The sequence below is a fragment of the Plectropomus leopardus genome, chromosome 15 (genome assembly GCF_026936395.1).
Source record: "Plectropomus leopardus strain MGB_pleo_1.0 chromosome 15, ASM2693639v1, whole genome shotgun sequence".
Taxonomy (NCBI): domain Eukaryota; kingdom Metazoa; phylum Chordata; class Actinopteri; order Perciformes; family Serranidae; genus Plectropomus; species Plectropomus leopardus.
Genome location: NC_142190.1, coordinates 14,590,990 through 14,616,948, shown reverse-complemented (window position 1 = coordinate 14,616,948; position 25,959 = coordinate 14,590,990). Strand labels below are relative to the sequence as shown.

The 25,959-nt window shown below is 37.9% G+C and overlaps 1 protein-coding gene across 3 annotated transcripts in view; it reads right to left on the bottom strand.

The window, feature by feature from the left end:
* Positions 1-25,959, bottom strand: part of fstl4 (follistatin-like 4) — a 318,501-nt gene that overhangs the window by 48,419 nt on the left and 244,123 nt on the right. For all 3 annotated transcript variants that reach the window (XM_088088626.1, XM_042499286.2, XM_088088627.1), the window contains one exon: positions 25,399-25,519. In XM_088088626.1, coding sequence (XP_087944752.1) covers positions 25,399-25,519 — 121 coding nt within the window. The remainder of the gene's footprint in view (positions 1-25,398; positions 25,520-25,959) is intronic.

Below are 25,959 nucleotides of genomic sequence, written 5' to 3'. Positions count from 1 at the left end.
ATTCATGGGAGGGAGATGGGGATGAGCAATCAGCGGCCAGCTCATTAATCATACTGGATGCAGACCCTTAATCTCCTCCACAGGTACAGAGGAATCCTCTGCTGCCGCTCCTCATTTCTTCTCTAACTTCACTCTGCCTCCTTTTCTCTTCCACCCACCGTATCATTTTCTCTCTGATGCTTTCTTTGCATCCATGGCTATTCCTCTCTGTCTTTGTCCCTTTCAGAGACTCTCACCCTCTTTTTTATCTCTATGACTCTCTGGCTGCCTGTCAGTCTTCCTTTCAGTCTCACTCTTTTCTCTCTGGTTATAATCTACATCTCTTTCTTCCCTGTCATTCTATTTAAAGTGCCTCGTTTTCTCTCAACTTGCTAGCAGAGACACAATGATGCTTCCTCTCCAGTAGGGTCCCTTAACTAGGTAGTGAACAAGCCTTGTTAGGATCACAAAGCAAAGACAGAGTGAGCCAGTGCAGGAAGTGTATAGTAAGAGTGTGTGCAGGAAGGAGTATTTTATAACATGTTCCATGCTGTATTAATAAGCCAGGAGCAGCAGTTTGGCAGGAGATCAGGCTCCGCTCACTCTTGTTCTGCAGCTACATAAGCATTTTAAAAATACGGTTGAGAATACTCCACTTCAGCAACTAGACCCTTTTGAAAAACCACTTGTGCTGTTCAGTCACTAAATAAAATAATCAGAAGTTATTTTAAAGTGACTGCATGATAATTTGGCAAAACTGCTACCTCTTGCTATGTTAAAAAAAGAAAAAAAAAACATCCAGCATTTCCTAGAACAGACAACAAAATGCCATTCAATGGACAATTACACTCCTGTCTATTAAAAATCATAGGTTTAAAAAGCCAACAAAAATGAAAACGCCAAGAGTGGCTGTAATGCTTACCAAAAAGCACGAAACATAATGCTGCTATTGTCAAATATATGTATTACACAAGATATTCACTAAAATTAACCTGGAACTGCAGGCTTCCCAGGCAATTTAAAGGGAAAAATCCCCCCTCTGCATTACTTAATGACCAATTTTGCAGGAACAGGCTGCTAACAACAGAGCCCATTTCTGAGGTGGGTGTTGCTGCTAAGCACCTGAGCTCATTGCAAGGTGATAGTGGATTTACAGAGGACGAGGCTTAATAATGAACCGGCATCAGTTGGGTAATGATATGGCAGAGCACTCTTTACTGTGTCATTCAATCCCTAAGGGCAGGAGTATCCTGTCAGGAGAATGAACAGATTAATTGCCTGTCTAGAGGGTTCACAGACATGTTTACCTAAGTGCTAGAGATCCAAAATTCCAAGATCCAAGATTTTATCTTATTACTATACATTAAGTGTTATTTTGCATGTTTATAGACAGGTCCATCATTTGAAACAGAATCATTAACCTTTTCCCTTTAATGCCAAGCCTGTAAATTGCTGCATGCTAATACAGCTTCAAAGAAAGTTACACCAATATTGTCTAAGAAGCATATAATACTGCAAATCATTTCTCCACAGCTTTGCCAATATGTCTTATGTTATGACTCCTGTAGGTCAGAGATTCTGCGACCCTGTGGCATTATCAAATTGCATTGACTGAGATGAAAGAAAGCTTGTAAGCCAAAATGTTTTTCATGACATTTTTCTTGCTACAATGGTAGAGAACGCATCTGTGCTTTTCTTTCACTCTTTTCTGAGAAAAAGCCTTTTCCAAAGCATTCTCCTTGATACTGATATTTAATATGGTATAACTATTAATTTATCTGGATCAATGGATTGATTCAGTGAGCGGCAATCCCATGTCATGGATGCAAAATGAAACATTGATTCTTGTCATCATCTTTAAGATAGGCCTTTATTTTCAAATCCCCACGACATTTCATCATTTCTGTTGCCGAGGTGCAGACTGTGGATTGCACTAACTGTACGAATTTACCAAGTGACATAAAACAGCAATTTTTTTTTTGTTTGTTTGTTTTTTATAGGAAACAGGAAACAAATAGGAAACAACCAATGAGTGTTTTGAGGGATTTACGATTATCTTATTAGCACCATGAGCGGTACTAAAGGTGCTGTTAAGCGGTGCGCTGCAACCAATGAAGACTAAAATGATTTAATGATTTAATAATTTAAAATGATGGCAAGCATTGTAGGTGAGATAAACGCTGCTATAGAGGCTGTTTTACATCAACATGTCTTCTAAACATTGTCCGACATCGCAATTTATTTTACATCACTCTGTACTACTCTTAAAACCCTGGAAAAACAAGTATGTTGGCATTGCTATGCATCTGAGTGGACTTAAAATGATGTTAGATTCAGGCAGATACGTTAGTCTCCAGTAACTGGTTAAGAAAAATCAAATCCTCCTCTCTCATGGCAATCACTTAGAGAGGACACAATGTCAGACTGAAGATGGTAACGGGGTGTTACAAATTGACAGTTCTGTCAGATATCAGGCAATCAAAGCACACCTGATTGCCAAACATTCAAACATTGCTAGCAGCCTAGCACCAGGCGGACAATGGCCAGCAGCCAACACACAATGAGGACATTCTCTGATATCGGCTCAAAGGGACTGCAGGCCCCTGAGTTAAACTGAATCAAAACTGGTATTGTGACAGACTGTGATTTAAGTAAGTATTGTATGGTTGTTCAAAAAAATCTATATAATAACATATTGTGTGGCTGACATCCCTTAAAGAATAAATTACATGAAAATATGTGATAATGTATGACAATAACAATGATTTTTCAAAAACTTTTATTTCAAACTATCTGACAAATCAATCTGACTACAAGCTATTTGGGAATTTTTGTTCCATGTTGTTACTAATAAATATCATTATTTTTCATATAGGTTTTATGTACCCTTTGTATTTTCTAAAGCAGACAGTATTAAACATAATGAGCAGAGCAAAACTACAGGTTTTTTATTTGCTTGCAGACACAATGTCTGTGTCATGATCGATTTAAAAGTACACAGTTTTAAAAAAGAAATTATAAAAGGAGGAGAGTATATATATATATATATATATATATATATATATATATATATATATATATATATATATATATATATATATATATAGATATATATATGCAGCATTTAGAAAGATCAAGTTCAAGACACAGCTCGGATAAAATGTTATCTTCACACCCTTTGGTTTGATAAAACTGACATTTTAAGACCCAAAAGCCAAAAAAGTCATCCTGCTTTGAGAGGCTTAATGGAAACAAGCTGACAGTCTGAAACTAATCTCCCATACTTCATTTGGCCGGATGAGACCCTATTCATTAAAGCGATACTCTCATCTGATAGCACTATGAGATCTCTGACAATCTGGATAATCTTTTATCTGTATGGAAACATACAAAAAAAAGACCCTCCCCTTTGCTCTCTCTGCAGCTATGCCTCCTACTGTAAACTGCGAAGGCTTTTTTTGACAGGGTTGGCTAAGTGGTCTTTCTCGTCTCAAAGCCCTTTCAGCCTTGGGGAGGAGGAGGGTAAAAGAGATTAGTGGCCTGCAGCAGAACTCTGCACTGCAGGAGCCACAGCTTGACCTGACCTGAGGGTCTGCCTCGATAGAGACAGAATGCAAAATGAGATGTACTGAGAACCTTTAGTGAGTGTCTGGGTGGATGCATCCGCGCAGGATTGTACGTATTTAAATGCAAGCATCACGACTTATGTGCAAAGAATAGAATCGATGCAAATGATCTGATGCGGACAGAAGTGTACATCTATCAACAATAGTCTGATTAGAGCTGCAGGACAGAAGTAACAGAAAGACCAATCATTTTCTTTTATGTGGCTCTCACGAGGGCTTTATTCCAGAAAAAAAACACTCCAAGGTTAAAGAGTTCAATGGACTCTTACATTCACACTGGTGAAGTGTTGAGTGCAAAACAATAGTTACTGTATTTTGAATTTGATTTGTTCTGGAGCAATTTAGAGTTTGTGTTTTTTCTGCAGAGAGAGAAAGAGAGGTCATCTTTTGACAAGGCTAAATGTGAGATAAAAAAAACTGAAGCTAATGAGACTTCATCTACAGAGACAAAGGAAACACTCAGAGATTGTTTCTTTTTTGTTTACTCTCAAACAAAGTACAACATCTAAGTATTCTGTCAGATATAATGAGTGCTGTTATAGTGTGACAAATTAAAAACACTTATCTTGGATTATTACACTCAAGCGCACATTACTAAATCCTCTTCACTGAGCAGCTTTTCTATACAGTATAGAAATTAGGTTGTCCGTGTGAAACTCATGTGTGTTCAAAGAATCAATCCCCCATATAAGACCACAGTATTATCTATGTTCAGCACTGCATGAAGGTCATTGTTGAATGAAGTACATTCACCATACACTAACAATAAAAAGATATACAATTGTAAGTGGGCTAATGCTTATAAATTGTAGCTAAATAGCTTAATAACAACTCAAAAACCACTCAAAAAACTTAAAACCACAGCTTCAGAGCAGTGTATACTGTAGGACATTCTCAAGTCTCAGTATGCAATAGAAGCATGGAAACACATAGTAACACTAGAACAGTGACATCTCAATGCAACATCAATATAGATACTGTACTGTGTGACACAAGAAAATTACCAAAACATTGTAAAATTATGTTTTGGGTTGCACCTGTGCAAGGCTGCTATTGACAGGTGGATTTATCAAAACTGAAGCAAATCTGCTCCATCATGCTTGACATGCATGACTGAAAAACACAACTGAGTCACATCTAGTGTACAGAATTTACCATCCACCATAAGGGTGCAACCCGACCTTTAAGATAAAAATAAAATTTAAAGGACAAAAAAAAGGAAGACAAGTCGTTAACAAATGTGTTTTGCGTTTGCATTTAGTGTTTGTATGTTAATGCATAATATGTCTGTCAGTTTCACAACATACAAAAATCCTGTTCATATGTTGCAATGTGACATGAGTGAAAAAAGTTACATTTCTGTATATAAAGAATAACGTCATTAGATAAACTGCTAGGGAAGTTCTAAGTTAATTTTAAAAGTAATTTTTATGGCTACGTTTGTCAGTATAATATGTAGTTGAGTAATGGTTTACTGGTATGTTTTCACAGCAAGCATAGCTTGGTGAGAAATGGCAAAGGTTCAGCTGTATTCAACAAAAATAACACCTGTACATGCACCTGTGTTGTTTCTCAACAATGCTAAAATCACATTTACAGCATATAGTTCTGCACACCTGGGAACTGTCAAGTAAAACCAGCATTTTCTGCTGTAAGCTACTGAGCAGATACACTGGATAGGGTGGATGGGTTAGATGACTTGCTTAAGAGCATCATTCCAAAGTTAGGTAACTCACTAGATTTGAATAAAAATAGCTTCCTAAACACCACCATGGTGCCTGTGGCCAGCTTTGCACCTCTAAACTAAGTGTGTGTGATATAATTACCTCGACAACTTAGTAGGGCAGACCAATACAATGATATATATATATGTAACTTTGAAACAATAGCAACGTCAACTAAGCCAAGTGATGTCAATATTTTCTCAAGAGTTGGCAATCTTCTCTTGAGGCATAGCACACATTGTTCAATTGTTTTAATAGGCTGAGTATTGCATTTAAAAGTGATATGCTCTTTTAACAACAGCCATTAGAAGTTTAACTTACAGTGTTAATATATGAGAAATAATTTGAGGATGAAGCAGACACTGGGCTGTTGAATAGCACAAAAAAAAGAGCCTCTGAAAACAAATCTACACATGAGAGCTAATTTTTCTTTGAAAAAATGCCCTTCAGAGTGTGTCTCTCAAATACTAATGGACAAAATCATCAACTTGGCTCAGATTTGGGGAGTCTGTCATCTAATGACAAGGCTTTGACTTTGTGGAATTATAAATGGACATTTGCAGATTAATAGAGTTGAGTGTTGGTTGATTTATCCCATTTACCATTAAGATTATTCTAACAAATTTCTGAGTTCCAGCAACTCAGGCTTACTTTACTTCACAGAAGTTATATGGGACAATTGGAAACACATTTTTGTTTAAATAATTGCAACCGGCATGTTAAAACCTCTGAATACATGCAGTACATAAGTATTTATGATGTAAAACACTAATGCCACTGTGCTCTTGCTTATAAATGCTGGCCCACATTACATCTGTTGGTTACGTTTTTGTTTCTGACACACTGTGATTTCATAACACTACAAACATCTATTGACACAACCTGTTTTTTAAACATAATAATTATTTTGTTGTTTTCTCTTAGTCTGTCCACACTGTCAAATTATCAAAAGACCAGTATACAATTTCTTCTTTTACATCTTAGTAAAATGTTGGCTGATTAATTAGCAGAAAAGTGAACTAAACAGGCAGTATAACACCACACCAGTATAAACACTAACAGGGTTTTTAAAAAGCTGCTGACGAGTTGATGAAGTTGATTAATTGCTCCATATTTTCCCCTGGAGTACTCTCTCCCTGTCTCTCTTTCTCCCGCTAGTGCGATGAATTATGGGAGAATAAAGTTTGTCTACTCATTGCATATACCACACTACTAAATTATAATGGACCCTCCAAGCATGACGGGAGTTTTGCAAATAATTCTGAGCGTTTCAGGCTAAATTCCTGCACACTTAATGATTAAACTATACAGTATGTGGGCAGCATGGAGGCTGGAGGGCACCATGGTGGCTCAAAGTGAGAAGGACGGGGATTTGATCCCCAACTGGACCCTTTCCATTTGGATCTGACCTCAAGTAACAAGTGACCAGTGTGTTAAAAGAAGATAGCATATGCCAATGTTTGTAACACTGGCTGTCACACTAGCAATGCGTGTGCAAGAAATTTGACCAAAGGCACATTTCCTGTTAAACAGCTCTGCATGCTGCATAATGGTGACATAAAAGAACCTCAGCCATGGCTAATTCAGACATTTATGTGATCACAGTCTATGGTCTTTTTAAGGAGAGGTCACTCTATAGGGCCGCTACAAAGTCCCTTCTTCATGCCGCCTTTGCATTTTAAACAGAACCAAACACGCTGCTACATCATGTGATCGTAGACAGCATGCCGGTACAATGAGGCGTAAAATTTGACACAAAAACATCAGCCTGTCTAGAATGATATTCAAAATACTTGTCAGCAGCGCTAAACAATAACAATCATTTACCGTCCCTGTGATATGGCAGCTGGAGGGTACAGAGCTCCCACATCTTAATGTTTTCCCAATTTATGGACATCTACGGCAGCTGTACACTTCAATTCTACAATGTTGCTACTTCCTTTGCAGACTCAGTCTTCCTTTCTCCAGTTGTACCTATATGGCGAGGCAGCATAACGGAACAATATTCCTGCCTTGAACAGGGAGTGTAAAAGGGTCTTATGATGAGATATAAACAATGAGGTATTTGAGAAGACATGACACCAAATTGTGGTCAAAAATGCTGATATTCTGCACTTAGCTCCTGGCCTCTGCTCTTCCTGTCTGAACATGTGGAAAAAGTGCCAGACCAACATGCTTTTAGCACAAAATGTACCAAAGAAGCTGCTAACTTTCTGCCATCGACCTTTATCAGATAATTAAAAAAAAAGAAAAAAAAGGCAAACTGCAGCATCTTCAGTCAGAGGCTACAACAGCTGATCACAAAAGGGGTCTGTGAGGGCCCAGTCATATCTTCTGCATAGGTTAAGTTTTGTCTCCCCAAACAATTTCTTGTTATCAAAAGTAGACTTTCTGCGTAGTAAGTAATAAGTTTATATCTTCGTCCTACTTTAATAATCTAATTTTAGCTTAATATGCTACATAGTCTCTTCAAGTTAAAGTTTGTAAAAGACATTGAAATGTGGGTAAATGAAACCCTTAATTGGACTTGTTTGTCCTGATTTCCTTGGTCTGCCACAGGCTGGAATCCCGAAAAATGTGCAATGTAACAAAGGTAAAAAAAAATCTGTGATAATCATCTCAGGAAGCCCTCTTCATTCTACTGCACACGTGTCTTACAGAACAGGTTTAGATTATATAATGACTTAAGTCAGACCGAGATTTGGCTGTTTCTTTCCCTCCCAAACAGTGCAGTCCACAGCCCACTGCAATCCTGATTGTCATATCTGTGTTCATGACATAAACTCAAAAGCCTCTGAATTCCTCCCTGGACTCCTGATGTGTTGTACAACCTCACATAAAGGTGTTCCACATGTGTGTATCTTGTAGCTGGGATTTAGCCTGGTAACAAAAAATAAGGCAACAAAAAAAGAACTGCATCATCTTGGTACAAAGAAGCCTCTGAGCTTTAACCCTCAAGCCAGCTCAGCGCATGTTGTTTTAGAAGACTGGGTTGAATCTGAGCTTGTTGCCACAGGAGATATTGAGTAACACTAACACTCTGCTGGGAGCGTGCAACATTGAGCTGAGCTGCAGAATCAGACCGCACCCTTGAGAATAAAGACTTTAGAGATTTGGGATTACCTGCTCCTCTATCATCTCTCTCTCTCTCTCTCTCTCATACACACTTGTACTTCAAAATGTTTGACTGTTTCAGCTTTCTGAAGCTGTCAAAGCTGCACTTTCAAGGTCTACTGAAAAAAAAAACAAAAAAAAAAAAGCTCTGGCTTTGGAAAGCTGCTAAATGGTATTGGCTGCAAGTGTGAGTGCTTTTAAAGGAGTAATGTAATTCTAACAGATCAGGAGGGCTCAGGCTTGCTGTGTGGAATTTGTAAGAAAACTAAGGGAAACTTCTCTCTAAAATGATACTTACTATAGGATACAAACTAATCTGCTTACAAAACTTTGCTTTTCCATTAAATCACCTTAAACTCAAGTGCAAAGGTTCTGATACACAACACCAATACACAAAAATGACATGCATGATCAGTAGCATTGAAAAATGTTATTTGCAAAACTTTCTTTTTTTTACAGTTTTGTTGTGGTGATGTTTGTCCTGCCCTGTCATCCTGCACAGCTGCTTTTTGTAGATTTATTTCCCAAGAAATGACAAGTTTGGATACCTGCAGTGCACCACAGATGTGAATATAAATTACTGGCTTCCTTTATTGCATCTGGACCCTTAAATATGACTAACGAGGCCTGCTTGTTTGTTTGAGTGCAAAAAGTACTAAATTACACAAAATTCACAACTGCAAACAGCCCAATGCTGCCAAACTCCTGCGCTGTGTCACTAAGTGTTACTCAGGTACAAGCTGACACTTGAGTATGACTCATTCACTTTCTTCACTGAGTTACTGTCACCCTGAATGTGTGTTCAGACTGTGAGAAGGTGTGTATGTGATGTTACTCATCCATCTCATCTGCCCTTCATCCTTCCTCTTCCCTACTAGTCTGAGCTTTTGGGTCGTTCTGAATCACATACAATTTCTTTTTACTTTAAGTAGGTACTGCAGCTGCCCCTTACAAAGTATGAACTGCTGCATACAGTATGCACTCAATCGTGAGATACCATTTCTCCATAACACTGCACCCTGAACTTTGATCCTTTGTTTTCATATATCCATCACCAAAGAGACAGAACAAAACGTCATTTGTTGACTTCACCAAAGACAAAGACCATCCCGGAGAGCTCTGCTGTTGTTACTTTGCCTGTTTAACTTTGAATTTATAAATGCATACATTGTAGATTCAACATTTCATGCATTAAATTAGCCTTCATATGCATTTCTCTGTCATTGTTATTTTCATTTTGTTGTTGTTGATAATCTATTATTATTTTGTTCACTTACACAATTCTTATTCCTGTTATTACCATTCGACTGAAAGGGAGGAGAGGACATGCAGCAAAGGGCCCTGGGATGCACTCAAACCCAGGTCAATGTGCCGAGCACATGGCCTTAACTGTATGTGCTCTACTAGTGAGCTACCGGAGTGACCCTCCACCTACATTATTTTTTTTGATAAACAAGCTCTATCTGATGCTTTTAAATGCACTCTGCCACTTTTTTGAATTGAAAGTACAAAAATAATCACACTGCAGTAAATTTATTTCCATTATGACTGACAAAATGGGCACTGGGAACCCGATTGCAGGCCATTGTATTATCTACCATTGTTTTCCTTCTCACTTTTCACCCTTTCTCCCTTCTCTTCCTCATACCTGATCGCTCTTTAACCTGCTGCCTTATCCACCTCTACACTCTCAATCTTGACTAACTTGTGGGAACATGATTTTGCATCACCTGCTCATATAAATCCTTTCCATCTCTCTTTCTGTCTCCTTTCTCCACACGTTTGGCCCCCTCCCAAATCCTTTTCTCCCCATCCTCTCTGGTAAACACATGTAAACAGGCAGCATCACCATGTTAACATTAGCGTCTTTTTGCAACTCCTCCGCATTTGAAGTCCCTACTCTGATCAAAACACAGTTTCATCCTTTTGAATATGGAGGAACTCAAATGAATAGCCCCTGAGGTGTTTGTTTGGGTTTTGGCGGTGTGCGATTTAGCTGTTTGTGAAATAAGCATTTCAGCTGGGAGCCACCACGTCGACTCACTTGTACTCTCATTCTTTCCCTCCTTTACCCGGTTCCACATTCTTTCATCCTTTTATAAGATCTGAGTGTTTGTTGTGTTGTTTTTTGACTTCAGCTTAGTGACGTCGGCGCTGGCCTCTGATCAGTTCCACCATGAACACAAAGAAGAAGACAACTCTTATTAAAACATAACCTTATCACTATAACCAAGCCATCTGGACCAACTCGCTGATGATTTACACAAAACAGATGTTTGCCTGCAGAAAACAACACTCCCTCTGAGTGCATCTATGGGAAATATTTCTCACACCGAAATTTAGCAACAGCACAATACCTATAGCTGAGGTTATCCAGCCATAACGGATTATGTGGTTGTACTATAACCTTTTTTGGTTGTTTTTTTTTTTATATGAATCTGCTGCTATATTCTCTTTTTTGTCTTTGCAAAAAGTAAAAAACAACCTTTTCCCCCCTTTTTCTTTCCCTTTTTCTGCTGTGTTTATCTCCTTTGTTCTGAGAGAACATTTTCAAAGCTGATGAAGGTGGATGCTGGAGGGGATTTTGTTGAGGAGATGAGAGGAGAAGAAGAGTTCCACTCCCATTCAAGCACACACAAACGGAGGAGCAAGCACACATCCATATGGACGCGCACTTGTTTGAAATCACAGTAAAAAAGAGGGAGAAACCGGGGATTGTTCCACCAAAGAGGCAAGAGAAAGAGCAAATCAATGGAGGCATGATAATGAATTATTTCCTCGCTAGAGAGGGAGTTAGAGGAGAGAGATAAAAGCAGACCACATGCTGTGCCACTAACAGCCTGGGGGCTGCTGCCTGTGAATTATGGCACGTTGGAACACACTTGCTGCCCTCGGGACCTGTCGGTTGCAAAGGAAAGTGAAGGAGGAAAAATAGATATAGGAAAGCCCACAAAGACATGTGGGGGACCAGAAAAGAAATGTAAGAAAGGGTAACAGGTCAAAGCAGAGCCCCTAGAGTCCTTGCAGAGCATGGATTTACATCTCTACGGCTAATTAGAGACGTAAAGATGAAATTAAAGGACTTGAAATGAAAGGAGAGTAGATAGATGAGGGGAATGGAGAAGCATGGGTGGAGGGGGAGTAATGTTGGATGGGATTATTCAGCATGTGTAATTATGAGAGATATTAGATATCTGTTGGAACAGTAAGTGTGCCACCAATGAGAAGTCATGTCTTAATGATCCTTGTATGATGTTCCAGATGTACCGTGACATTTTTCCCTCATTACAACATGATCTGCACTTAGAAGGCCAAGATTACTCAGACACTGTGAGTCGTAGAGACTAATGAATTACGAGTGCAATTTGTACTTTATTGAGGCATGTTTAACATACCCAAGGCAGACATTTGTCTAACTCCTCTCTTTGTTCTTCCTCAACAAAGACACCCTGCTGAGATTTTCCCAATTTAGGTGCTTGATTTGGATAAAACCTTAACAACTAAATAAAAGAGATGTGGAAAGTATATCAATATATACTTAAAAATTCAAATATCCTTTTGGTGACTTTATAATTGTTAAAATATGAATCACAGGATACATTAAGACCCAATCTGTGGCTGCAATCTGCTTGCGGCTAATTATTTTAATGTTACCTCATTGCACCAGCAGTACAACAGTAACCTCAACTGAACCTCTTATTAATTTACTTTTTTAAAAAGGGAAAATTTGTCTGCAACTGTTACAGTTTTATACATCATCCATCTGTGATGTTAAATACTTTTTGCTGTGCTCACTGTTGTAATTTAGATTTGGGGTGCACTGACTTTCCTTCTACTTGCCTCATCTATTTCATTTATTAATTCACTCTGTTTCCTAAAATTAGTTTTAACATCCCTAAGAGAACGTGTCTAAATTTGATACATCCAGCTGTTGTTTTTAAGTCTAGGTGAAGAGAGAGCAAATGCAATAGTGCAGTAAGAGCAACGGAGTGAAATTAGCCAGTTGAGCTGATATTGAGCAATAATTTCCCCCCGTCCTCAAAATGTAATATCTTGGAATTGTATTTGGTTTTGTTGGATTAACACCAAAACATTTACTGAAATGATTGAGTTTTAACCACTTAAAGACACTTTTTTTTTATTTTTTTTACTTTTTTTGCTATGACACACAAATATAAGCCTGAAGAACTTCTGATGATCGTGAAAACAGGATTCCCTGCGCATCATCCAGCAGCATACGGCCAAATCAGGTGCTTTCCAGCTTGAGGACAGAGACTTTACAAGGGAGAAGAAAAGGGATTGAGAAGACTTAACAGTTTACGGCCTTTATTGTGCAAACAGACTAACATTTCAACACTGCTGTGTCAAAAGTCATCAGAGTCAAAAGACATAAAACTGTCACAAAACTGATCAGTGTGCTCCAGCCCTGTTCTTCTCCCTTGGAAAATCAAGTATTGTGACTTAAAGAAAGTTTGGTCATGCAATTAGGTAAATAAGAAAAAATGCATGTTTAAAGCCAAGGTGCATCACCAAAAGTGTTTTATTTATCACAAGATAAAGTGTTATCACCTTGATTTCTGTGTTACTGGCCACTGGCAGCAGATTTTTGTATATTTTTTGCATTCTTCAAAAGGCTTTAGAGGGTTGACTAAGAAGCAGTGAAGATAATGTTGCATGAACTAGGAGCGACATGCTTACATCCCAAAAAAGAGAAAAAGGGCCAAAGCAGATAAGGAAACAGCAAAAAAAAAAAATGGGTGGAAAAACATGAGAGCTACATGTCCTTGAAATCTTAGCCTAAACGTTAGCCTATCTAAAATGCACAACAGCAATAATTCTGTTTACAGCAGAGTGCAATTTAACAGCCACACCATATTATTTCATAGCTCAGATAGCTACGGTGCAATCGACGCTCTGTAATGCAAACATTTTTGTTTGTTTACAATTTTAACAATTATGACAAAAAATAGTCAATAATAGGCTTTAGAGGTGGTAATCTTATTATTTTTAACTTTAGAGATAGACAGGTTAGCTGTTAACCCTGACCAAAGTCTATACGCTAAGCTGAGTGACTCCTTAGTTCTGCACAGTCATGAAACTGGCATTGATCTTCTAATCTAACTTATGTAAGGCAAGCAGACAAAGAAGCTTGAAAGGAACAAGGATCAGATATATTTTCTAAATTGACATGACTCCAATAACAACTGCAACAAGCTTAACTTCTCCATAAACTACACTTTGTTTTTCTGTCACACCTTTGCACACTCAGTATGTAAGTAGAGTCTGGCAGATGTTTGTAAAGTATGGATGTCTCAGATGAGGATTTCAGTGAAGAGTGCTTCATAGTGCCTCTGATGCTGGGTGCATTAAGTGTATTTGCAATATCATGAAATAAGCTGATGGCCCACTGTTTCCAGATATCCTTTGAGGGGCACTCATGGTTTTCTTTTCCGTTTAGTTAAGGACAGTGAAGCTTTGCTTGTTTCTGTATCAAGGGCCTCAACACACACGGCCCTACTATCATCTTATGTTTGTATTTTTCTCTCCTTATGTTTCACCCTTGTATGCACTAAAGCTTTCCACCTGACAGCAGTGTCTACACTCTGAAATAATATAGGCAAGATCTCACAACACACAAATCACATCCTTAATTGTTGTGTACAAAGTTCATACTGCTTACTTGACTCTATTTTTTCTTTACCCCTCCCCTCCCCTCCCCTCCTCACCTCTCCTCTCCTCTCCTCTCCTCTCCTCTCCTCTCCTCTCCTCTCTGGAATTAGAAGCTAAGTGTTGATTTGGACATTAAAAAGACAGCCACAGTTGCCATGACAACTCATTGGGCATCACTCACTACTACTACATCCACTTTACTTTTCTCAGAAACAGTGAAGTAAAAAAAAAAAATTAAAAAATTAAGTATGCTTAACTATGTAATAGTTAAACTGAAAATGCCATCAAATCTCTGCAGGAAAACATTTATTCATTTAATTTATGAGAGTTTAAAAATGAGAAGATTTTTAATGTGTTACAATATAACTTAAATATGCAGTGAAATTACTTATAAAAAATATATATTTGTATTTGTATTTATTTATTTAGCAGGACAGTGTGCAGAGACATTGAATATTCTCGTAGAATATAAAGATGGCTGCACCAGATTTAGCGTAGCGCTAATTTCCATCTGTAATATAGGAACATAGGAATATAGTATATAGGAACATTTTGAGTAAAAAATCCAGCAAACCTATTGTTGATTAAAAAAAATATATTAGGACTTCTTTGGTGGTGTCACATATTCAACTCGGCCTATTAATATATGATGTGTAATAAATCATTACTGATATGCAAGTCTCTTTCAGTCCTAAAGGGTTGTTCAAGAAGCACTCGTGTTACAGCAGGAATACAGGCGCATCGAAATCCAACTGGCGGCTGGCCTGACTGGGTTTTACACTGTGTTGCTGTGTAGTGTGCTGCTTTGTCCTGACTATAGGTGCACTGCACGTGTCCACTTTTCATACAGCAAAGTTATAAATTTCATTTTCCATTGTGTAAGATTATAGATGTGTTATGTGAGAGAATGTGAAAAGCTTTAATTGATCAATGCGTGAGAGTTGCCAGCCATGCACAACATATATTTTCTGTACCGAGCTGTATGCTCCAGTGCATGTGAAGCCAAAGAGTATGTGCACCACTGAAATTCTACTTGTGCGATTGTGCAAATGCATGTGTGATTTTCAGCCCTGATTATGCATGTGCACATAACTGAGTACATGGGTGCTTGTGTGTGTGAGGGGATTATGCAGAACTGGCAAGATATATTTAAAAAGATGTGGCTAAAACAGAAGATGAAAGCTAAGAGTCGAACCCATGGTAGTTATATTATGATACATGTGTCCAATTATAAGTAATAATCCAATACATCAGCATATAAAAGAAATGCTAATGTTGCCACCTTCTTTTGATATTGCTACAGAGTCCTGTTGCCTCAGTTTTGTGTGTGTGTGCTTGTGTGTGTTATGCAGGTCCAGTGGAGCAGAGATCTGATTGCCCTCGCTGGAAACACCTGACCAGTGTTCCTTAGCTATTCAAGTGGCCTGTCTCCAGATGCCAGTTTTTGGTGGTACCCTCATAAAGCTGATACCATGTTGAATTGCTTTATTTTGTTTCCACCTCAAATTCATCACTGCATTCGTGGACTCTAATACACTACTCATTCTTACTTTCACACCTCTGTAATTGACATTTTTATCTCACTTTGTTGAATATCGGTTTATTATGGGTACATCTGTCGTACATCTCCCTCTTTTCTTGAGGCCCATGAGCTGTTCATGACACCATTAACTGATATTACCTTAGATTAATTTAAAATATATCAAGTAGTCACTGGAAACTCCTATATTTGCTGCTTACAACAGACAATGTTAGCAAAGTGTTGCTTTGTGGCAACAATTATATGTTTGGATTACAAAGATCTAAATGGTTTCTGTTAACCGGTTTAAGGTTAAACAAATAAATAAATAAATACATTTAAAAACAAAAATGCAATCAATGCTGCCCATCTTATCTTCTTTTTTCAGCCTATCAGATTTGGTTATATATAAATAAATAAAAATAATAATTTAAAAAAAATTAAAAAACAAAATATCAAACCGTTTCTCATTGCATACATGCAACCAAGGCCTCAACAGTCCCTTACCTGTGACTGCAGTTACCTGACACTGGGTAATTACCCAGGAGCAGAGAAGACACTTGGAAGGTGCCAGAAAGCCCCATATATACACACCAGCAATTAGCTGTAAAGGTCCATTGAGCAGTAATGAGGCATCAGATGCTAGCTAGGGGAGAGTGGGCAGGGGAGAGGAAAGGAAAGGAAAGAAAAATGAACAGTAAAAAGAGGTAAGTGCAGAAGACAAGGGTTGAAAACAGTACAGAGAAAAACGCAGAAAATATAAGTGGAGAAAAGACGAGGATACTGTAGAGATAACATGGACAGGAAACAATAGAAAGCAGAGGGGAAGAGATGATGGAGGGAATGTTATTGTGTGGGTGCGGAGGGAACCTCCAAGACCTCCAGTTCAAAGTCACTTTGTTGTTAAGAGCTTAGCTGGAGGTCTCTCACCCACTTGGCTGTCAGAGAACCACAGGCTCCCCTTGTAAAAGTAATATCTGATCTCAGCAAGATCATTTGTGCAGATTAAGGGCAAACTTGAGAAACATGAAAGATCAAACCTTGACGGGAGCTGCCAGGCAGCGACACAGAGATATTATCTTGCTGCAGAGGCATCAGGGCTCTCTTAGAGCTTCATTGGAAACATACAAGGTGTAGAAGTTAGGAAGAGCCCAGAGGGAAAAAATATTTTTCCTGCTGTACCAGCCAAATTTCTGCATTGTATGTAATCTGCACTCATATACAACTCAAGTAAAATATTTGAAATGTGATTTTAATTTTTGTGTGGTGTTGTGCTGTAATGAAACCCTGTCTCTTACAAAATGATGTTTGTATAAAACTCATTAGCAAAAACTAACACATTTTGAGACACACATCACACATCAGTGACATCTTTTAAATCACTTCTTAAAACTTATCTGTTCCAAAAAGCATATTCATTTTAGCACAATGTTCATTTAAAACATTTCTTATTTGATTATCATTATTTTTATCATACTGTTTTTATGTATTGCTTTCTTTTTATTTGTTTTATTCTAATTGTCTGATTTAAGAAATCTCAGTACAAGTTTTTGGGCATTTAGCTGCCAACCTTGCTTATCTGCCTCATTGATGGTGTTTGTTATAGTGTTGGGGATGCTATGTCATTGTTTTTCTTGAAATTGCCTTACTCCTTTGCTTAAATCCTGCATTGTTGTAAATTATGGATAAAACCTTGTAAAGCAATTTGTTAATCTGTTTTGGCAAGCACTTTATAAATACGTTTATTATTATTATTATTATTATTATTATTATTATTATTATCATTATTATTATTATTATTATTATTATTATTATTATTATTATTATTACTACATTTTGGACTGTCGTACTGACATACAGAAACACCTGCAACAACTTCAGGTATGAGAGACAAATCTTGATTGACATTTAATCTAAACTACAATCTTTTACCTACTCTAGCCAAAGTGCTACTGTTTCCTCAACCTTACTACATGAGGAATTCATGATGTGAACCCTGATATTTTGCACCTATCTCAACTTCAATGCTGTAGTCAAACACTGCCATAATTCGGCAGTGATTATGCTTCTTTCCACAATGGTATTGGTAAAACAAATGAATACTATATAATTTCTTGGAGAGACAGTTGGGAGTAATTAGTTGATTAATTTATGTAGGGAAACAAGACTACTCAAAGATGAAGAACTAAAATAAAAAGTTTCCTTCTACCATAGCAACTCTGAATACCCCACTGACAAAGAGCCTATATATTAATCAATTTTTCATGCGTACTATATAGATACACTGATGTAAATGGATGCTTTTACATAGGTGTGCCTGACTGTATAGTTCAGGTACATTTTCACATGTTCCAGTCATCAGTAAGCACACACAGCAGGAAAACAAAATTGCCCTTGGGGTTAACATTATGACAATTTTATCTACTATTGTCTACTAATCTTTTAATACCATGTGATGTTTGAATCAAACCATTTGCTCTTGGTGTGGTCACAGTTCCATGAATGCAAAGATTTGCTTGCTTTTCTTTGTTTATTATTAGTGCAAGCTGACATCTTGATCTTATCTTATTTCTATAGGCAATTTAGAGGTCACACTTTGAGCTCTGCTACCTGTGCATGGGCATTTGCAATTGTTTGACATTACACTGAAAAAAACAATTTATTCTAAAATAATACCAACAAAGAAATGTTGTCTCGGATAAATGAAATGGTCTGGCTTCATTTTGAACATACTTTGAACACATTATAAGCCATACGACTTTGCATGTCTATGTATGTTGCACTTACAAAAAAGCATTTTACATGTAAAATTCAAATTCTATGACTGATTTTCAGGTGATTAATAATTCCATGACATAAATTATAGATAGATTAGAGATATATTGCCACTATGTCATTTTGAAGACACAATTTTAACATGTGTGGTTGCTTAAAGAAATACAGCAGATAAGCACACACACACATGCGCAGCTAGACACCATGAGCAAATCAGCGTATCCTTAGCTGGTATGATATTTGACAAATTTGCACCCCACAAATGGTGTTATAACGTTACAGACTTATTGTTACATAGCTAACGTTACATACTTAACCTAAAGTCAGTTTTAGGTAAGTAAAATTACATAGGTTAGGTTAAGCAACAGGGTGAACAAGTATCTTAAAATTACTTGAGGTTCACTTGGTTGCACACGAGACATGAACACTGATCTCCAGGGGGAAAGTCCTGTGTCTGCTTGACTTTCTGTTACTCTGTGTGACTTTTCATAGGTATATGTATGAGCAGTGCATGAAATCACCCAGAACCTATACAGACAACTTCCGCAGACATAAACACACACAAACACACTTGCACATTCAGGTATATATGTAGTATAAATATATGCACATCATCGTATCATCACGCTTGTACATAAAGCCTTCAGCACACAGATACATGCCTATAACTTTAACCAACAAACCTGTCTACCTTTAGTGGACACTGGGTGCTCTTTGTCTTTCACCACTAGTACAATGACAATCATCTTATTTTCTTTCTTCTGTTTCCACCTTCTCTCATTTCTACTCTTGGCCGCTCCCCTCCAGAGAGGCAGAACAGGCCCTTCTTCCACCACTGGCTTTTATCTCCATTTGCTGTATTTCACTCCCTCTCCCCTTCATTCCTCATACCATTCTCCTCTTCACTCCCCATTCCTGCTACTTCACTTTTTTTCATTGATCCATCAGACCTGCTGAGTGGACCTGCCAGTGCAGTCCAGCATCTCTGAATAATTCTGTTATTAATAGGAGTCAAGGAAAACAAATAGTGTCATTGGGGAAGAAGAATTTTGAGAAAAAATTGAAAAAGAAAACAAACTTGGAGGGGGAGAACCACATGTGGGAGAAATATGGGGGAACAATGGAAACAAGGAAAAAAAATGCCTGGTCCTAATTAGATGCTCACCAGCTGTGTGCTGCTGCAGTTAAATTAAAAGCAAGACCACTGGCTCATTGCGCAGCACCTTAAAAAACTAATTGTTCTGTTAACATACACTAACAAGATCTACAACTGTATAGTTACGTGCTCAAGTAAATCTCTATTAGTGCAATAAACAATGCTTAACTTTATAAATTAATCTGATGGGGCAATAAGCAACCTTGATATAAAGTGTCAAGCTATCAAAATACTTTGAGAAGTGTTTTAAATTGTAGAAGAAAAAAAAAATGTCAGTGAAAATGCAGTTGGATTGTTGCCCCAAGATCGATGACTTTCAGGAAAGAATAGTTTTATCTTAAGGGGATCTATCAAAAATAAATAAACAAAAACCTTGCAAACACATTAAGTCATGAAAACTTCTCCTTCCCCTTTCCGTTCCTTTTCTTCTCATCTCTATCTTTAAAACACCCTGCCATCTTCCTGCTGTCTTTCTGCTGCTGCCCTGCTGCTTTCTTTTCACATCCTCTTTCTTCTGGTGTTTTCCTCCCTTTTACTCTGTTGCTCTCCCAATTTGCTGGCTTGATGACCCAGAGTCAATCGTGAAGTTTTAGTGAAATAAACAAGCCAGTGTGCTGACATTGGAGCACGGCTCTGGGGCATTAGTTTGAATTCCTAACTATCATTGTTTATTTCTGTTACGCTGCTTTCATGCTGGTCTCTGCAGGATCTGGAGGGTCTCCAACAGTCCCAAAGTTTCTGCACTGGAGACAACTTTTACATTTTTTGACCATAATGACAAGCTAAGACCTTTAGTTTCATGCTGATAGTAAACTTAAGGTAGGGATGCCCCATTTACTTTTTTGCCACAGATACAGATCATCCATGAGCCAAATCTGCCAAAACAAGGGTGATACTGATTGAGTTTTTGTTTTTCAAATTAAGTGTGTGTTTTCACAAACTTGACATGTTTGTTAGTCACTTTTTTTTCTACTTTATGACTACATTTGCCTTGGAATCATTTCATCTGAACAGCTGAATGTCGTAAAATGATATCATCTCAGTATACCACAGAAAGACAGTAGGTAACACTGAATGATCATCCTACTGTATGTTCAGTGTCTTCCCATTTCTAACTCTGTGTTGCTTTCTTTGCCCACCAACCTGCAGCCATAAGAACTTAAATTCTACTGAAAGTGAATTCATTGAACACATGCATTCTGTACAAGCTGTGCTGAGCTCCACAAGTGATGTAAAAGCTAATATCACGAGATCTTGCACAGGTATTTCCAACTGAACATTTTCAAAAGGTTACCCATCATGATGCATAATGCACACGCGTTCCATGTTTTACAGCAAGGCACCTTTATATCCTACACATGTATCCATAAAGGAGCTCTGACCTTGTGTGATCGTACGTATTGTACCTACAGGCTTCGGATACCTCAATAAGCCTGCCCACCTATCAGCTTCAGTGTTAATGTACTGTTGTCTTTTACAGAACGGTTAATGTCCAATCTCCGCGCCAGCATCAGTGCCAAGTCCACAAGGCAAATTCCTGCACTTTTATTTTTTTAAGGGCACGTGTACAAGTCATCCTCTCCTACACAATGTTCACACTGTAATAAATATTGGGAAACAGAGACCAATGAAACACCATCAGAAAGCTGATTTAAAGCCATAACGCTGTTATCTCTGTTCTGAAATATGCTCTATGGCTAAGAAAAGGATGATTACTCAGTCTTGCTGTAGCATTAAAGAAGAGGTCATTCTCTTTTTTCTCTCTTTTTGAAATCACTGTAAATGGAATACCATTGGGCTATGGTCTGTTGACGGGACATTACAAACAATCTAAAGATGTCACATTGGGGTAAGGGTTAACCAAATGTTTTCTTATAGTGCAGATACCAATTGTTAATAATCAAGTAAACAACTGATATTTCAAACCAAAATACATTTCAGTAAAAATGAAAAAGTCAAACTTAAAGGGATGCCTTGCAACTTTCAGCCAGCTTTGCATTATAACAATGTGGGCAGTGTGTGTAAATGTACTTCCCTCCATCTAACTAGTGCCCAGACTACTCTGCTCCCCTATAAGCAAAACTCACTTCATTTGGTGGAGATTTGCTGTGTTGTTCAAGCAATAGCAATGGGCTATTGCTTGAACAACAGGCTGTAGTTCTGCTTTTTTTCAGTCCTTTTTCTCTGGTAGCACCAATTCCAAAAGTATTTCCTTCGTTCTACTGCATAGATGGCCTAGTTTTATGAAAATACTATCTTTTTTGAGTAGTGGTAGACTTCTTTAAGAATAAAAATAACTCCTACACAAATTTAGCAGAAGTTTAATTAAAATTTTCGACAATATCTTTCAAACATTTATTTTCTTGATAAATTTATAAACGAGCTATTGGGTGGAGGGAGGGAGACAGAAAGATAGAGAGGCTTTGATGCGATGAAAATACTTTCTTTGATCATGAAGCCCACTGTTACTGTGTTATTCTCTGGTTTATCAGTGAACTGGGTGAACTACACTGCAGACTGAATTCTCTACTCACAGAGCTCTCCCTTTCTTTGCAGTTCTTGTTCTCATTCAACTTAAGGAACATCTAGTGACTGCTATTAATAACTAGGGATTTAGGAAAATATTGATAAACTTGAGTAACACAACATTATATTTTGTGCTACTGTATCGATTCTCAAAAACACTTTATCAATTAATAATAGTTTATATGCAAAGATTCATAGCAGTGGTTAATTTTGCGTAAAGTTTAAACCCCAAAATGCTAGATCTGTCTGTGTTTTAATATGTCTTGTAGCCATTTGACTCTTCTACTGCAACATAACAAAATATCACCAGCTGAAACACAAATAACAGGTCTATGAAACAGACAGCGTCATGAAGGGCTCACCTCTAGCACTGACAGTCTTCCTAAAACTAGATTCCAAAAAAATCAAAATATATTGCCTTGCAGTATTGCTGTATATCACAACAGAATAAGTCATTATGCCTGTATCGTGACACACATTGTATCACCAGATTTTAACAGCAGAACGTTGCTAGTAAAACACTGGTTGCTTTTGCAACTTCAGTGTGGTGCATTGTGATGTTTATTACAACTCGCTCACAAGCACAGCTTAAGTCTGCAAATTTAAAAACATAAAAAGGACAGCATTTTTTATGGAACTGATAGAAATGTTACTTTCTTCAATGTACTCTAAAATAGCCCCAAGACCTGATCTGATAGTGCTAATAACTATTAAACATTATGAAGCTTTGGAAGAAGGCTCAGCAGGGTTACTCCCCTGTAGTTAAACTAGACGCTCCAGTCTGATTTTCTGTAAAAGGAAACTGTTACCTCTGCCAATCCTAAAAGATACAATGTTTTTAAAAAACACTCTTCTCTAAGATTTTTACTAGATATGGAGTAAAAGAGTTGAATCTCTTCCCATTATTTTGTGTCTATCACTCTGGACTTCATAGAGCAGGTTACTAATACAACTAATCATTTAGGAATTAAAGATGATTCCATGGTTGCACCGATTGGATCAAAACACCATCTAACTGTTTGAGACACAAATGTAAATGTGATTACTGTCTGCTAGTAATCTACAGTAATCTCTGAGTCACATCAGTAACATCCAGTGAGCATTATTCTTTGGTTGTAATTGTGAATCCATACACTTTGAGAAAAAAAAGGTGTTTAAGTGGAATCTATTTAACCAGGGTGCTAAGGAGGCAGTAGAGGAAAGGAACAAAAAGGTACATAAAAAAAACCCGCTGGGCTTGTAGAGGTAGAATAAAGGGAGAAAATCAATAAGAATGCAATCATTTTAAGAGTTCTCTCAAAGCATATTCCTCTCTATTCCATTTGCAGTAAAAAAAAAAATTTGGGTGGCAATAGAACAGAGCTTTGACGAGCTGTGTGCTTGTCAGTTTTTATACAATAAATACAGCAAAGACAACAAACAAACAACACAATCAGCCTTTTTTAACAGCACAAGTTCAGAGACTGTAGGAGCAACAATGAAGCTGGAGTTGTGTTTTTGGGAAACACCCAGATGGTTTTGATTTTTAGATCAAAGCTACAGAACAGAAAGAATGTAACAACTGAGGAGAACCACAAAATCTAAAGGACTGCCAAGTACATTTTCAACCCTTGTGTTTCAGGTTATAGGGTCTCCAAAACATGACTGCGGCTTGGATTTCAAATGTGTTTCTTCTGAGAGCAGACTATTGGCTCAACAGTAGAATATCAACCAGGGCAAAACACCCTCTCACATCATTTAGGTCTATTATTAGTACTTTATTTTCAAAGCTTCTGACCATATTGTAAATTTCCACCCTGCTAAACACACCTGTGATTCCTGGCTCCTCTGCCTTCCAGACTGTTCACTAGGGAAGAGCACTGAGTGCAACCCAGGAAAACAAAACACACACACATGCACGCACACATGCACACACACACTTGCATACAAACTTACATGATTCACCACCATCAACATTATCCACAACACCAGATGCGCCACTCAAAAATAATCACCCCCACTTGGTGCTGCTTTTCTGCGGCCCAACAGTTAACCTTGAGCATCATCTGATCAATAGCTTGTTTTATTGGTCCCAGCCCATTTCTTCAACTGCATGTCAAACATAAAATGCATTGACAAACATAGCCTAGAACCCTGCAGCCAGGTCGGTAGGTAGACAAATACCATGTGATGCTGCTCACTGTCCATCTGGAAGGTGAGGGGAGTGTAACAGAATGATAGCAGGATGGCTCCCACTAAAACCAGTCATTAGCAGGCTAAATTAGTGGTGAGGCTTAATGGACCTGAACAAGCTGAAGGTAGAGCCTCAGAAATGGCCACCTGCCACAGCTAAGTGCCGGACTTAAGTTATTTTACTGCAGTCTGATGTGAGATATAGAGGCCAAAATTAGAGGAAAACATAAAAATCTGAGTTTGAAAACAGGAGTTGCAGCATGTTGCCATGGCAGCTCTGATGCTGATGATACAGTAAAATTAGTGGAATTGTGATTATTGGTTTTAATAAAGTGGAACCTGCCTGTGCTCTCAGCTGCCGCTCAGCCTAAACCCCACAGGCTATTATGGCTGTTCCAGATGCTGTAATCATGGCTGGGTCTGGGAACATCGGCTACTGTGCAATTATCAATTTATCTGTGGCTGAAACACTTTCATCCTGTTGGCTGCTGTGGAGAGGCTGACTGGATGGGGGGTCACTAGGTTCTGAATAGCAGTGACAATAAGCTGTGTGTGTTTTAGCTGTGAAAAAGCATGAATGATGCATGGTTTGTCTAAAGCAAACTAATAAGCAGAGTAGTTTGAGCAGAAATTACGGAAAGGCACGTAGGGTTTAAGTATATACACTTACAAAGAAATGTAATGCTTTACATTTTAAAAGCAGTCAGACAAAATATGCTTCAAGTATGATAGCAAAGCTGCATTAAATTAAAAAAAGGCTAGAATAAATTGAATTTTTCTGGGGTCTGTACCACATGGGCATGTTCCCTTAAATTTTGAATATAATTTGTCAGCCCGGGCATGTTTGTCACACCACAATGCTTCATTTGTGTATATTGAAACACATTTTACCTTCATCCAAAAAAATGCAGCTCCTGCATTTTGGATATTGCACTTGCCCATACTTGGATTCTGACAATATTTCAACTGTGCAGCCCTACATGATAGATTATTTCAGAGGATAACACAGTCTATGGGACAACCATTTTGATTTTGTTTTGTTTTGCTAGTGCAGAGAAAAGGAAGAAAATAAGGATGAGGAAGAAAATAAGGTAAGACTAGTAAAAAAAACAAATCAAAGCCCGAGTAAAGACTCACGGAAAGCTGTGTAGAACTCATGCAGGCTGAGGTGTCCGTCGTTGTTGTAGTCGTCATAACGCAGCAGATCTTGCATTGTGCACTCCAGCAGGCTGTCCTCGAGGTGCTCCTTCATAGAGATCTAACACACATGAACACACATGATGTGGTCAATCATATACCTGAACAAAAGCTGTAAGGAGAGCTTGTAAAAAAAAGCCAGGTGAAAGATGCAACTTTCATACACCTCCACACAACTCTCAAACATTGTCATAGCCTTTACTTCTCGTTTCTCACTCGCTGTCATCATTTTTGTTTTAAGACATCTGCTGAGATATAGAGGCACATTATGCACATTCGGTAAAAATGTAAATCTGACATTTTTAAAGGGGAGGTATCACACACATTTAACATTTCAGTATTCTTCTAATAGGGTAGCCTGGGCATTTTCTTGTTAACATGAACAGCTGCTCTCAGCCCGTCTCTTAAAGTACTGAATTGTAGAATCACAGAATCACCCCTCTAATTAAAACATTTACCTACGTTCTGTATTTTACATATTTGAGTCATTGTATATTATCT